This window comes from Oncorhynchus gorbuscha, linkage group LG07, assembly GCF_021184085.1.
Source record: "Oncorhynchus gorbuscha isolate QuinsamMale2020 ecotype Even-year linkage group LG07, OgorEven_v1.0, whole genome shotgun sequence".
Lineage (NCBI taxonomy): Eukaryota > Metazoa > Chordata > Actinopteri > Salmoniformes > Salmonidae > Oncorhynchus > Oncorhynchus gorbuscha.
The window spans coordinates 17,549,457-17,565,062 of NC_060179.1; the positions used below are offsets into that span (position 1 = coordinate 17,549,457).

The following is a 15,606-nucleotide window of genomic DNA, read 5'->3' on the forward strand; positions in this document are numbered from 1 at the left end:
AACTATAATGTTGTCAAGAACTATAATGTAGTTAAGAACTATAATGTTGTCAAGAACTATAATGTTGTTAAGAACTATAATGTAGTTAAGAACCGTAATGCAGTCAAGCACCATCATGTAGTCAAGAACCGTAATGCAGTCAAGAACTATAATGTTGTCAAGAACTATAATGTAGTTAAGAACTATAATGTTGTTAAGAACTATAATGTAGTCAAGAACCGTAATGCAGTCAAGCACCATCATGTAGTCAAGAACGTAATGCAGTCAAGAACTATAATGTTGTCAAGAACTATAATGTTGTTAAGAACTATAATGTTAAGAACTATAATGTAGTTAAGAACTATAATGTAGTTAAGAACTATAATGTAGTTAAGAACTATAATGTTGTTAAGAACTATAATGTAGTTAAGAACTATAATGTAGTCAAGAACCGTAATGCAGTCAAGCACCATCATGTAGTCAAGAACCGTAATGCAGTCAAGAACTATAATGTTGTCAAGAACTATAATGTAGTTAAGAACTATAATGTTGTCAAGAACTATAATGTTGTTAAGAACTATAATGTAGTTAAGAACTATAATGTAGTTAAGAACTATAATGTTGTTAAGAACTATAATATAGTTAAGAACTATAATGTTGTTAAGAACTATAATGTTGTTAAGAACTATAATGTAGTTAAGAACTATAATGTTGTTAAGAACTATAATGTAGTTAAGAACTATAATGTTGTTAAGAACTATAATGTAGTTAAGAACTATAATGTTGTTAAGAACTATAATGTTGTTAAGAACTATAATGTAGTTAAGAACTATAATGTTGTCAAGAACCGTAATGCAGTCAAGCACCATCATGTAGTCAAGAACCGTAATGCAGTCAAGAACTATAATGTTGTCAAGAACTATAATGTTGTTAAGAACTATAATGTTGTTAAGAACTATAATGTAGTTAAGAACTATAATGTTGTTAAGAACTATAATGTAGTTAAGAACTATAATGTTGTTAAGTTAGTTAAGAACTATAATGTTGTGTTAAGAATAATGTAGTTAAGAACTATAATGTTGTTAAGAACTATAATGTAGTTAAGAACTATAATGTTGTTAAGAACTATAATGTAGTTAAGAACTATAATGTTGTTAAGAACTATAATGTTGTTAAGAACTATAATGTTGTTAAGAACTATAATGTAGTTAAGAACTATAATGTTGTTAAGAACTATAATAAGTAAGAACTATGTTAAGAACTATAATGTTGTTAAGAACTATAATGTTGTTAAGAACTATAATGTTGTTAAGAACTATAATGTTGTTAAGAACTATAATGTTGTTAAGAACTATAATGTTGTTAAGAACTATAATGTTGTTAAGAACTATAATGTTGTTAAGAACTATAATGTAGTTAAGAACTATAATGTTGTTAAGAACTATAATGTTGTATAACTATAATGTTATAATGTTGTTAAGAACTATAATGTTGTTAAGTGTTAAGAACTATAATGTTGTTAAGAACTATAATGTAGTTAAGAACTATAATGTTGTTAAGAACTATAATGTTGTTAAGAACTATAATGTAGTTAAGAACTATAATGTTGTTAAGAACTATAATGTTGTTAAGAACTATAATGTTGTTAAGAACTATAATGTAGTTAAGAACTATAATGTTGTTAAGAACTATAATGTTGTTAAGAACTATAATGTTGTTAAGAACTATAATGTTGTTAAGAACTATAATGTTGTTAAGAACTATAATGTAGTTAAGTTGTTAAGAACTATAATGTTGTTAAGAACTATAATGTTGTTAAGAACTATAATGTAGTTAAGAACTATAATGTTGTTAAGAACTATAATGTTGTTAAGAACTATAATGTTGTTAAGAACTATAATGTTGTTAAGAACTATAATGTTGTTAAGAACTATAATGTTGTTAAGAACTATAATGTTGTTAAGAACTATAATGTTGTTAAGAACTATAATGTTGTTAAGAACTATAATGTTGTTAAGAACTATAATGTTGTTAAGAACTATAATGTTGTTGTTAAGAACTATAATAAGTTGTTAAGAACTATAATGTTGTTAAGAACTATAATGTTGTTAAGAACTATAATGTTGTTAAGAACTATAAAGTTGTTAAGAACTATAATGTTGTTAAGAACTATAATGTTGTTAAGAACTATAATGTAGTTAAGAACTATAATGTTGTTAAGAACTATAATGTTGTTAAGAACTATAATGTAGTTAAGAACTATAATGTTGTTAAGAACTATAATGTTGTTAAGAACTATAATGTTGTTAAGAACTATAATGTAGTTAAGAACTATAATGTTGTTAAGAACTATAATGTTGTTAAGAACTATAATGTTGTTAAGAACTATAATGTATACACAGATGATTGAAAGTCACTTTGGACATCTCCTAAATGGCATATATCTCCTTGGCACATTTTTCAGATGTACGTGGTATATTTTCAAAACTCTTAGTACAAATTCTAAACAGATAACACTTGTAATGCCTCCAATCTTATGTTCAGATCCTTAGACTGTGCATTCATTGGGGTTTCACATATCTTTCACCCGTGAGTCATTCATGCAAAAACAAAGTTTTCTGTGAAATACCATGAGAACATTTAGTTTAGTCCCCAATACATCAGATAGTGATATGAATACCATTTTAACTAACATTTCATCTAATAGCAAAAAATACAAGGTAGACTTTTTCAAAACAGTTATTTCTGTAAAGCATTCGGAAAGTATTCAGACCTGGACTTTTTATCCATTTTGTTACGTTACAGCCGTATCCTAAAATTGATTACATTAAATGTTTTCCTCATCAATCTACAACCAATATCCCATATGACAAAGCCAAAAAAAGTTTTTAGAAATGTTAGCAAATGTATTTAAAAAAAATGTCAAAATACCTTTTTTACATAGATATTCAGACCCTTTGCTATGAGACTCGAAATTGAGCTCAGGTGCATCCTGTTTCCATTAATCATCTTTGAGATGTTTCTACAACTTGGAGTCCACATGTGATGCATTCAATTGATTGGAGTCCACCTGTGATAAATTCAATTGATTGGACATGATTTGGAAAGACACACCTGTCTATATAAGGTCCCACAGTTGACAGTGCATGTCAGAGGAATTGTCCGTTGAGCTCCGAGACTGGACTGTGTCGAGGCACAGATCTGGGGAAGGGTACCAAAAAATGTCTGCAGCATTAAAGGTCCCGAAGAACACAGTAACCTCCATCATTCTTAAACGGAAGGAGTTTGGAACCACCAAAACTCTTCCAAGAGCTGGCCACCCGGCCAAACTGGGCAATTGCAGGAAAAGTTCCTTGTTCAGGGAGGTGACCAAGAACCCCAAGGTTTAAAAATAATGATTTAACCTGTCTCCTTCCCTTCATCTACACTGATTGAAGTGGATTTAACAAGTGACATCAATAAGGGATCATACACTACATGGCCATCAATTTGGTGGATTTTGGCTTCTTCAGCCACACCCATTGCTGACAGGTGTATAAAATCGAGCACACAGCCATGCAATCTCCATAGACAAACATTGGCAGTAGAATGGCCTGTACTGAAGAGCTCAGTGACTTTCAACGTGGCACCGTCATAGGATGCCATGTGTCAAAAAGTCAGTTAGTAAAAAATTGCCCTGGTCAACTGTAAGTGCTGTTATTGTGAAGTGGAAACGTCTAGGAGCAACAACGGTTCAGCCGCGAAGTGGTAGGCCACACAAGCTCACAGAACGGCATTGCAGAGTGCTGAAGCACATATCGTGTAAAAAATGGTCTGTCCTCGGTTGCAACACTCACTACCGAGTTCCAAACTGCCTCTGGAAGCAACATCGGCACAAGGGCTGTTCGTCGGGAGCTTCACGAAATGGGTTTCCATGGCCAAGCAGCCTAGACTAAAATCACCATGCGCAATGCCAAGCGTCAGCTGGAGTGGTGTAAAGCTTGCCACCATTGGACTCTGGAGCAGTGGAGACACATTCTCTGGTGTGATGAATCACGCTTCACCATCTAGCAGTCAGAAGGACGAGTTTGGCGGATTCCGGAAGACCTGCCCCAATGCAGGGGACCAACTGTAATGTTTGGGGGAGGAGGAATAATAGTCTGGGGCTGTTTTTTATGATTCAGGCCCCTTAGTTCCAGTGAAGGGAAATCTTAATGCTACAGCATACAATGACATTCTAGACAATTCTGTGCTTCCAACTTTGTGGCAACAGCTTGGGGAAGGCCCTTTCCTGTTTCAGCATGACAATGCCCCCATGCACAAAGCGAGGTCCATAAAGAAATTATTTGTCGAGGTCGGTGTGGACTTGACTGGCCTGTACAGAGCCCTGACCTCAACCCCATCGAACACCTTTGGAATGAATTGGACTGCCGACTGACTGCGAGCCAGGCCCAATCGCCCAACATAAGTACCCGACCTCACTATTGCTCTTGTGGCTGAATGGAAGCAAGTCCCTGCAGCAATGTTCCAACATCTAGTGGAATCTCTTCCCAGAAGAGTGGAGGCTGTCATATCAGCAAAGAGGGGACCAGCTCCATATTAATGCACATGATTTTGGAATGAGATGTTCGACGAGCAGGTGTCCACGTAGTTTTGGCCATGTAGTGTAACTATCACCTGGATTCACCTGGTCAGTCTGTCATGGAAAGAGCAGGTGTCTCTAACGTTTTGTACACTCGGAGTATATGACCTAGGCACTACATCATTTTGGTGCAGTAGTTATCAGTTTTGAGCAGATTGATGAAGTGATTGTTCATTGTATTGTTAACAAATTACAATAAAATCGTATCAAAAGTAAGTGAATACTGCCTTTTAAAAAGCAGATACTTATATTGGAATATGTATCTAAATTGGAAGAGTGATTTGGTGCAGCGAACAAGTGACTTTGTGAATTAGTTTGTTGTTCTCAGTCAATTGAAAGTGTGCTTAGAGTTTTCAAAAAGGTGTCATTTTGATGGTCTGTTTAGATTTCTTTGCTTAGAGTCGCGAAAATATGCCACATGCTTGTGAAAATGGCACCAAAGTGAAGAAAACTAGATGGAGATAATGCCCGAATAAATCTGCCAGTCACAATTTGCTTGAATGATATAGCGTATGTGTGTGTGTTTGTCTCTGCTTCACTTTGTTTGTGTTTCTGGATATATGCTTACGCTGGGGGTGTGTGTATGTCTGTTCCAGTAAGTGCTGCAGTGGATTAGTCACCTGGTTTATTTAAGGCAGAGAGAGGGTGCAGACACATCAGTGCATAACTGCCTAGTTGTACATAGTCAGTTAGTCAGTGTGTATGACTTAGGTCCTAAGTCATTCAGTCAGCATGCAGAGCAACATCTACAGGCAGCAGAATGAGCACTTTGAAGTCTTTACTACTGTCCTCTCCCCACAAGGTGAGTAGCACAGTAGCAAGTTAATGCTTACATCAATATGCATATATAGATATAGATATAGATATAGATATAGATATAGATATGTGTGTGTGTGTGTGTGTATATATCTTTATATGTATGTGTGTATCTGCAGTGGGCTAGATGGGAGAAGCTTGGCAAGGAAATACACCCTTCCGAAAAAAAGATGCTGCAATTACTGCATCCAAAGTACCACAGTTGACTGTAGTTACTGCACTGTTACTGCACTGTTACTGCACTGTTACTGCACTGTTACTGCACTGTTACTGCACTGTTACTGCACTGTTACTGCACTGTTACTGCACTGTTACTGCACTGTTACTGCACTGTTACTGCACTGTTACTGCAGTTTCAAAACTGCCATCTTATTTTGAAAGTGTGGTGCTTAACTTGTGTGTGTGCAGCACATTATTGTAATTATTAGCACATTATTGTAATTATTAGCACATTATTGTAATTATTAAGATTCATGATATTTACTTTTCAATGATGATTAAAATTCCATTCCATTTGATTTGTAATGTATCCTGCAGTTGTTTATTTTGCATACTGTATGGTCCTGGGTATTGATGGCAGACTGTATGGTCCTGGGTATTGATGGCAGACTGTATGGTCCTGGGTATTGATGGCAGACTGTATGGTCCTGGGCATTGATGGCAGACTGTATGGTCCTGGGCATTGATGGCAGACTGTATGGTCCTGGGCATTGATGGCAGACTGTATGGTCCTGGGCATTGATGGCAGACTGTATGGTCCTGGGCATTGATGGCAGACTGTATGGTCCTGGGCATTGATGGCAGACTGTATGGTCCTGGGCATTGATGGCAGACTGTATGGTCCTGGGTATTGATGGCAGACTGTATGGTCCTGTCCTGGGTATTGATGGCAGACTGTATGGTCCTGGGTATTGATGGCAGACTGTATGGTCCTGGGTATTGATGGCAGACTGTATGGTCCTGGGTATTGATGGCAGACTGTATGGTCCTGGGTATTGATGGCAGACTGTATGGTCCTGGGTATTGATGGCAGACTGTATGGTCCTGGGTATTGATGGCAGACTGTATGGTCCTGGGTATTGATGGCAGACTGTATGGTCCTGGGCATTGATGGCAGACTGTATGGTCCTGGGTATTGATGGCAGACTGTATGGTCCTGGGTATTGATGGCAGACTGTATGGTCCTGGGTATTGATGGCAGACTGTATGGTCCTGGGCATTGATGGCAGACTGTATGGTCCTGGGCATTGATGGCAGACTGTATGGTCCTGGGTATTGATGGCAGACTGTATGGTCCTGGGTATTGATGGCAGACTGAAATACATCTAGAATCATGTTGTTCTTTTTTCCACCAACTTTTCCTTCCCTGATGCTTTGCTATAGTTCTTTGTGATGGGAGCTATTTTTTGCTGATTCATCTCTCCTTGTTTACCAGTTCACCGTGGACGATGCCAATTCAGACAGGCAGAGGTTGACCAGGCAAGTTATTTTCCTGTTAATGCTCACTCTCAGATCATCAATATTTATTAACTATGTTGAATGAAAATATGCTTGGATGAATTCAACTTGTTGATACAATTGGTAGATTTGCTCCGCAATTCACCCTCATATCCCCTGGATTCTGTTCATGCAAAAGCATGAGACATCTAATGTAGATTGTTTTTGTGTCTCCAGCTACACTTGTCTGTAGAGACAATTGCATTAGTTAGTTCAAATTAGATGCTGTCTGTTATGTCATTCATTACCATGAGACTAAAGAGAACAGATCATGGAGAACAGCAGGTGATTGGGTTTCTTTTTAACTGTGAGCCAGGTAATCCATAGAGTTTTAGCCAGCCACCTAATCCTCTTCATTCATTCAGGCATAGACTCAATGTGAATCAGCTGCGGTAAAGGAATGAAACAATGGATTGGACATGTCATGTTATATGATATAAACTTACTGCAGAGACAAGCATATACGGTGACAGACATATGGAACACTGCTGCATGTGCTCAAATACTGCATCTGTCTTGTTACATATAAAATGTATTGAAGTTGCATTTCTCGATTAATCCACTAGATGATGGTAAAGCGCAGCTACAAGCCCCACTGGCCAGATGAGCTGGCGCTGACCCGGGGGGAGTTCATCCTGGTTCTGTGTAAAGATGATGAGGCCCGGTGGTTTGGGCGGCTGCAAAACGGACAGCAGGGATACTTCCCGGCCTCGCATGTTGTGGAGCTGAGCCACCAGGTTAGTGGCTAGTGGAAATTATCTTATGCTAGGCAAAAGCAACATTCCATCTCTTAGTGTAACAAGGCTCTATTTCTACTCTATTCTATTTATAGTCATCAATCAAGATTTTGATTAGTTAAATCAATCATGTTGGTGCTTGGCTGGAACAAAAGCCTGCATACACTCCTCGTATGCCCTTGCACTGCTCGCAAATATAAGATTGCCCACCCCTACTATTCATAAAGTATAGCTCTGCTGATTTACAGAAAAGTATGTCTGGTTAGAATAGCATACCTGAGTTTTTGACAGGACAGAGGGATAGCAATACAGAACAGTCCCAGCAGTATTCCCACCCTGTCATTGACACACCTCTGTGTTGTTAGGACGATGAGCCAGCTAAAGACGTCCACCGCTTAGCGAGACGGGGTTCAGCTCCGGCCACGTATGCAGGTGGTACTGGGTGAGAGCAGCGCGCCCAAAACACACAAACACAGATACACACTCAGAAAGACACAAACACACTATCCTCAATCAAACCCCCCTCCACAAGTGCATGTACACAACTCATACACACACCCCAGCAGCTGCTCCCCACACACACACACCCCTCACTGCCTCCACCTCCTCCAGTTCCCCTCCGCCCAGCGCACCCTGAACAGGTGGCCCCTCTCATCCCTCATTAGTTGACAAAGCACACAGATTACACCCCCCCACCCCTCCCTCCCTGATCAATTCCCACTCACTGCACTGCTGCTCCCTCACACACTGGACCACAGTGGGGGCTCACAGTCACAGACCTGTGTTCAGGGGAGTAGATGAGGGCTCCCTCTTTCCCTCAAAAAATATTGTGTTTCATAATGTCAAACAGTGGAACAGAACTGTCTGTATAATCTGACTGAAGTGCCCTCAGTGAACGTGGAAATGTAAACAGTAGTTGGATGTTGTTTTAGAGATGATCCAAGATTATACATCTTAGTTGTGCCGTGTGACTTAGGCCCCTCCTAATGTGTGTAGAGGTGAACGTAGCTCCTTGAGCTGCAACAGCCTGCACACGCACACACACACACACACACACACACACACACACACACACACACACACACACACACACACACACACACACACACACACACACACACACACACACACACACACACACACACACACACACACACACACCAGAGCGAGCCCCCTGAACAGCCCTGCGCTTGTCTTGTCTGCGCTGAGCGCTGGAATTTGGGTCAGCGGGAATAAACATGTCCTTTGTGTTTGTTGTGTCTTCTTTGTTCTTCAGCGCACTCAGGCTGCAGGCCCTCCGCAGAGCCAGCAGAGCAGCGGCAGGAGGGGGGCCTGAGGGGGCCGAGGGGGAGAGAGAGGGCCCCATCCTGATACTGAAGTCCCAGATCTCTCTCCCTAACAGGCTGCCCCAGCCCTTGCCCCAACCCCAGCCACAGGCACACAGCTCCCCAAGCTTCCTCCACAGGATCCTATCCAAGCACCGTCGGAGGAGTGATTGTCATGGGTCCAGCAACACGGGCTACATGGCCGACTAAGATGCTACGATGGACGGTGGTGTGTGGGGAGAGAAACAGGCACAAGAGGGGAAAGGAGGGAGGAGAGAGGAGGAGATTGGGTATAGCGAAAAGTGACTACATTTTGTGCCCACCCCCAATGGGGCCAGGTAGGGTTGCCATAGTTACATCACTAATGCTAGTCTATGACTGAACTGCTGGCTGCATCATTGGAGAGCTGGAGTGAGGGTAACTACTTCCCTGCCTCCTCTGTAAAGTGTTTAAGAAATATCAATGGTGTACCCTATAGACATTTTCCGGGATTAAGATGTGACATTAAGCAAGCCGTAAATTGAAGGGTTGAATAGCGGGATCAGATTTATGACTATATTTTATGAAGCTAACTGTGTTTACTTCAGCCAAATAATGTTCCATGAGTCTGCTTGAGCTTTCTGTTCCATGAGTCTGCCTGAGCTTTCTGTTCCATGAGTCTGCCTGAGCTTTCTGTTCCATGAGATGCTTGAGCTTTCTGTTCCATGAGTCTGCTTGAGCTTTCTGTTCCATGAGTCTGCCTGAGCGTTCTGTTCCATGAGTCTGCTTGAGCTTTCTGTTCCATGAGTCTGCTTGAGCTTTCTGTTCCATGAGTCTGCTTGAGCTTTCTGTTCCATGAGTCTGCTTGAGCTTTCTGTTCCATGAGTCTGCTTGAGCTTTCTGTTCCATGAGTCTGCCTGAGCGTTCTGTTCCATGAGTCTGCTTGAGCTTTCTGTTCCATGAGTCTGCCTGAGCTTTCTGTTCCATGAGTCTGCCTGAGCTTTCTGTTCCATGAGTCTGCCTGAGCTTTCTGTTCCATGAGTCTGCCTGAGCTTTCTGTTCCATGAGTCTGCTTGAGCTTTCTGTTCCATGTTGTCATCCATATTAGGCTGTATTCTCTGCAACTACGACGTTCCAGAGCAGCACTAAGTCATTGATATATTTCCTTTTGACTATAAATTGTTCAATTTAATTTGTGTTAAACCCAACATCAGCCAAGAATGTATTTTTCATAAAAAATAATCAAACCCATACTTGCGGCTGATATCCCTTAATTCTAGTTAGTAACATATTCCACTACAGCATTTACCACGGAAAGACTCTTCCATTCAACGGAGCTGAAAAAAGCCCTGCGAAGTGAGAGGATGTGTGATTGAGGCGTGTTGAAAGGCACTGCCAAAGGAAATGGCATCATTATTGTGAAGGTTGCCAAGGCAATGGTAAAACAGCTCTCTCTCTCTGGGCTCCACACAGTCTTCAGTGGTACCTCCCAGCATGGCCACGACTGGAGTACACTGTAGAATGTATCCTTTGAAAGGGCAACGCTGTGGAATGTATCCTTTGGAAGGACTAAAGCTCCAACTCTCTAATCCTAATCCTAACCTTGACCTCTATTAGATTTAGACACCACATCCACCAGCCCAGTGATGTGTCCATTGATAAACTTAGATCAGATCTATTCTAACAAGGACCATATCCCCGCCTGATATGTGGGATTATGGCGCTAGCAAGCAGTAATGCGAACTACGGGGAATGCTGGTTAAAAAGGTAAGCTTTTTATTTTTTAAACACCAAACCCAAAAGCCGTCCTGTAATTTATGACAAGTTGCATGGTCAGTCTGAACCTCTGTGTTGTTGAGATGGAAGCAGAAATAGTGTCTGAACAGTTTTCCAACATCTTGGTGTTCCCTCTCACATCTTCCTGATTTCTTAGTATGTGATATAGGATGTTTGATGCTGGAGTCCTGGCCGCCACAGCCATCTGCTGAGAAAGGCTTAGCGCCTCTGAGAGAGGAGCAGCTTTCCCCCTCTGACTGGCCTCTCCTCTCTCTACTCTCCTTCATCCATTCATTCATTCAATCAGTGCTTTAATTATCTCTAATCCAGGGTCACACTCTGCCTCTCTCTAACTCCTGGAATAAAGCCTTGCTATGTGGATTATTGTGGTTGACATCCAGTGGGGACAGTGACAGCTACACACAGAGTGACAGAGGCCCTACTCTCATAGAGGTTAGAGGCCCAGAGGGCTGGTGTGTGTGTAGAGGGGGGGGGGGGTTCACCTGCCTGACACCTGTTATTTCCCCTCCTCACCTGTGGAGCAGCAGATGCTATGCAGGAGAGTTCTGAGCCCTGCCCCACCCCCAGTGAACACAGTCTGTACCCCTCATACACTGTCTTCCATGCCCATTCAACCAGGAAACCTTGACTAAAAACACACACACACACACGTTACACCTCAGATACACCCAGAAAGAAACGCAAACCACACAGTCCAATGTATTGTATCACCCCTCATTGTGAATCTGTTGTTTGTTGCTAAAAGTGTAGTCAGGCAGCAGGCTCCTCTAGTATACCAGTTAGGTACCACTGTTCATTAGTGAGCCTGTTTAACCTCACAGCACTAACATACACAGGAGAACTGGAGACCTAGGACCTATTTACAGCAGAAAGGGACCAAAACACACACACACACAATTTGGTTTTCCCGCCTAAAGTGTCTCATCCCCTCAGTGGTGCTGTGTGTTCAGCAGGACACCAACAGGGTGCCTGCCAGATGACTGCCCTGTCAGTGCTATAATGGCTGCCATCTGCTGTCTGGCATACACAAAGGCTGGCAGTGGCAGTGTGTGTGTGTGTGTGTGTGTGTGTGTGTGTGTGTGTGTGTGTGTGTGTGTGTGTGTGTGTGTGTGTGTGTGTGTGTGTGTGTGTGTGTGTGTGTGTGTGTGTGTGTGTGTGTGTGTGTGTGTGTGTGTGTGTGTGTGTGTGTGTGTGTGTGTGTGTGTGTGTGTGTGTGTGTGTGTGTGTGTGTGTGTGTGTGTGTAGGGGAAATACGGGAGGGGGAGGGACCCTTTCTGTATTGAACACCAATTCACACAGCAAAGTTTGAGCACTGTACAACATAATGACTTGGAACAGTATATATATTTGAAGTAAAACATACTTCCCTAAAATCAATAAATGCTTTACCCATTGATTGATGTGCTACAGTACTACCGAAATAGATTCCTGTCAATACACCATATAGTACACACGTCTGTATAGTACACATGTCTGTGCTGATACCGAACAGGTGCACGTGTGACCAAGCTAAGTCAATAAGGAGTGCCCTGTGCAGGACCAAAACAATACACTCAGTAAACACAAGGCTTTACAGGCTGATGCCAACAACCAATTAAGAGGCAGTAAGCCTTTGACATGTCTCAAGCCAGTCCAGACCATCTGAAAGCAACAATAGCTCAAGTCCTGCCCAGACAAGAAACAGATTGATCTAGTGGATATTTGCGTGCGCGTTTGTCTGTACTGTTGATGCTGCCCCAGCAGAAGGCAAGTCGCCAGGCCTTGTGCCCCTCCTCTTGGGGGCAATTGAGTGAATGGGTCTGTAAAAGCAACAGGCCCTGGGGACAATAGCGCCCGGGGGCATTAAGTCACGGGTGACTGGGCGTCTTTAGGGCCAGCAGCTGACCCTGTGGAGAGGCCTCTTGTCCTGCCGGAGGGGGACTCGTGTCACAGACCCCAGGCCAAGCTGACAGCACACCGCCACACACACACGGAAGGGGGATTGTGTCCATGGTGAACCCAGGCCAAGCTGACACACACCACAGGCAACATATACACAGATACTGTTAATCTACTGCCATAAGGACCTGACAGGACTGGACAGGGAACAGAAAGAGTCCTTCCACTGGAGGGAACAGGGATAGAAGAAGGTATGTGGATGAGGTTTAACGTGAATAAGACTGCAGTGTTAAAGAGAGGTGCACCAAGATCATAACATCATATTGATGTTACATAACACAATGACAAAGAACCACAAACGCAATGCAATAACATTTTATTATTATTACATATTAAGTACATGGTTACAATGGCAGTTGGTGGGAATTCTATGGTACCTGGTTATGATTTCAGCAGAAAATACAGTAAACTTTGAAAATGACATAATAGAAGTGTTATGTCTGTAATTATTGTAGTTGTAGTAAAAACATGATCACTGAAAAGTTCAACGTATTGCTTATTGTTCATGCATGATTATGATAACAACTGCTACTATAAATATACTCAATTCCCTTATAACCTAGGGTTAGATGTCCAAGTGTTACGTACAAACATGTTACAAACAAAACATACTGAAGTCAAACCAACCGACAGAACAGAGAACAACCATATATCCATATTTACTGTAGCTGTTAGATGTCGGAAAACAAGAAAGTTCAGAAAGTGTGATTCTGTGGAGTTCAGAAAGTGTGGTTCTGTGGAGTTCAGAAAGTGTGGTTCTGTGGAGTTCAGAAAGCGTGGTTCTGTGGAGTTCAGAAAGTGTGGTTCTGTGGAGTTCAGAAAGTGTGGTTCTGTGGAGTTCAGAAAGTGTGGTTCTGTGGAGTTCAGAAAGTGTGGTTCTGTGGAGTTCAGAAAGTGTGGTTCTGTGGAGTTCAGAGAGGGTGAACATACATGACCTTTCCACTTAATCTCTCCTGAGGAGATTCCCTTCTTATTCTCAAACACACTTAATGCTGGATAATCCCCATTATAATCTAGATTCTAAACAGCTGGAAGACTGTCGGAACAAATGACACCCACCATCACCACAGGGAACATAGATACTCTGCTGCATCCCTATTGTTATAGAGGCAACCAATCAGAGCCATAGAAGACCGCATTGTCACATAAAGACGTAAAAGCTTCATCTTTCATTGTATGTTGAATATCTTGTGTTGGACTTGTAATTATTACTTATAAACAATGGATTTGAAACAGATCTGTCTTTACATCTGTATGTCAGTGTCTAATAGTCACATGTCGTGACGCATTCATCCAATGGCACTAGATTTAAATAAATGAAACAAACAAAACACACACAAACAAATGAACAAAACACTTAAACGATGAGAAAAGTGCAATTTGTCTATTAGAGGTTGGAGACGGAATCCTGCTACTACTATGGAGAATACAAAGAAACTCTGATCCCGGGGGAAACTGTTCTACCAATATCAACAGCTCGGTGATGTCACGATACAATGGTTATTAACTAAATCGGATAGTTAAAACAATGACTGAATGAAAGAGATTAGTGGTAGTGCATGTTCGCTTGTTATGTCTAATTCGTAGAAATGAGTTGAAAGGTAGCCCAATCCTTTTCTGATAGAAAGAAAATAGCATTATTTGATCATTTATTTTCCCATTTTTTTAAAAATAAATAAATGAGTAAACATTGAATAAATAGAACCTCAACTAAAATGCTTGCTTTAGCACACTGATGACATGAGCACTATGTGTCTGTACCAAACATGACAACTGGATTCTGATCTAGGTTCAGTGTGGTAGAACTGACCTTATAGGTCAAAGGGTTTCAGAAGGGTTTCAGACTGTCTGTCAGCAAAGGTACATTTCTCAATGGAAACTTTGTGTTCAATTTACACTTATATTAATATCTAAGTTTTAGAGAACAGATAATAAATAAGATAAGATAAAAACAAACAAATGAACAAAAAAGGTACCCTTCCATTTTGAGTTTCTTCGCAGTTTCAAGCTATGAAATACATTCAACAAAAGTCTCAATTTGAGACTGCTAAAGGGAAGTATGGCCTTGGAATGGAAACTTCATTGTACTATCCAGTTACCTCCTCAACACTGACTGTTTCTCTGCAGCCAACCCCTACTCAGTAGTGCAACACTGACGGTTTCTCTGCAGCCAACCCCTACTCAGTAGTGCAATACTGACTGTTTCTCTGCAGCCAACCCCTACTCAGTAGTGCAATACTGACTGTTTCTCTGCAGCCAACCCCTACTCAGTAGTGCAATACTGACTGTTTCTCTGCAGCCAACCCCTACTCAGTAGTGCAACACTGACTGTTTCTCTGCAGCCAACCCCTACTCAGTAGTGCAATACTGACTGTTTCTCTGCAGCCAACCCCTACTCAGTAGTGCAATACTGACTGTTTCTCTGCAGCCAACCCCTACTCAGTAGTGCAACACTGACTGTTTCTCTGCAGCCAACCCCTACTCAGTAGTGCAATACTGACTGTTTCTCTGCAGCCAACCCCTACTCAGTAGTGCAATACTGACTGTTTCTCTGCAGCCAACCCCTACTCAGTAGTGCAATACTGACTGTTTCTCTGCAGCCAACCCCTACTCAGTAGTGCAATACTGACTGTTTCTCTGCAGCCAACCCCTACTCAGTAGTGCACTACTGACAGCTCTCTCTCTCTCTCTCTCTCTCTCTCTCTCTCTCTCTCTCTCTCTCTCTCAAGACTTCATAACAACAGGTTTAGCAGTACAGGGTAGTTCTACAAACAAGCTGAATATACATATACATGTAATGTTACATCATAAAATGTATTTCTTCATTTTTGTTTAAAAAATATATTAACAATATGAAACTCATAAGCAGTCACTGCTACAGTAGTAATACAACAACTATTTCTACAGCTTTGCTACT

General features: G+C 41.2%; 1 protein-coding gene across 1 annotated transcript; it reads left to right on the plus strand.

The window, feature by feature from the left end:
* Nucleotides 1–5,245: 5,245 nt before the first annotated feature.
* Nucleotides 5,246–11,897, plus strand: LOC124039569. The gene is made up of 5 exons (XM_046355677.1): nucleotides 5,246–5,402; nucleotides 6,852–6,895; nucleotides 7,480–7,650; nucleotides 8,016–8,092; nucleotides 8,927–11,897. Exons 1-5 carry the CDS (start codon nucleotides 5,333–5,335, stop codon nucleotides 9,183–9,185), a joined length of 621 nt encoding a protein of 206 aa, XP_046211633.1. The 5' UTR covers nucleotides 5,246–5,332; the 3' UTR covers nucleotides 9,186–11,897.
* Nucleotides 11,898–15,606: the final 3,709 nt, after the last annotated feature.

What these genes read in the sequence shown, in the direction of transcription:
- LOC124039569 (XM_046355677.1), top strand. Translation starts at nt 5,333, where the DNA reads ATGCAGAGCAACATCTACAGGCAGCAGAATGAGCACTTTGAAGTCTTT. An exon ending in TACTGTCCTCTCCCCACAAG is followed by an intron (nt 5,403 to 6,851) that starts GTGAGTAGCACA and finishes CTTGTTTACCAG; the next exon opens with TTCACCGTGGACGATGCCAA. An exon ending in GACAGGCAGAGGTTGACCAG is followed by an intron (nt 6,896 to 7,479) that starts GCAAGTTATTTT and finishes TTAATCCACTAG; the next exon opens with ATGATGGTAAAGCGCAGCTA.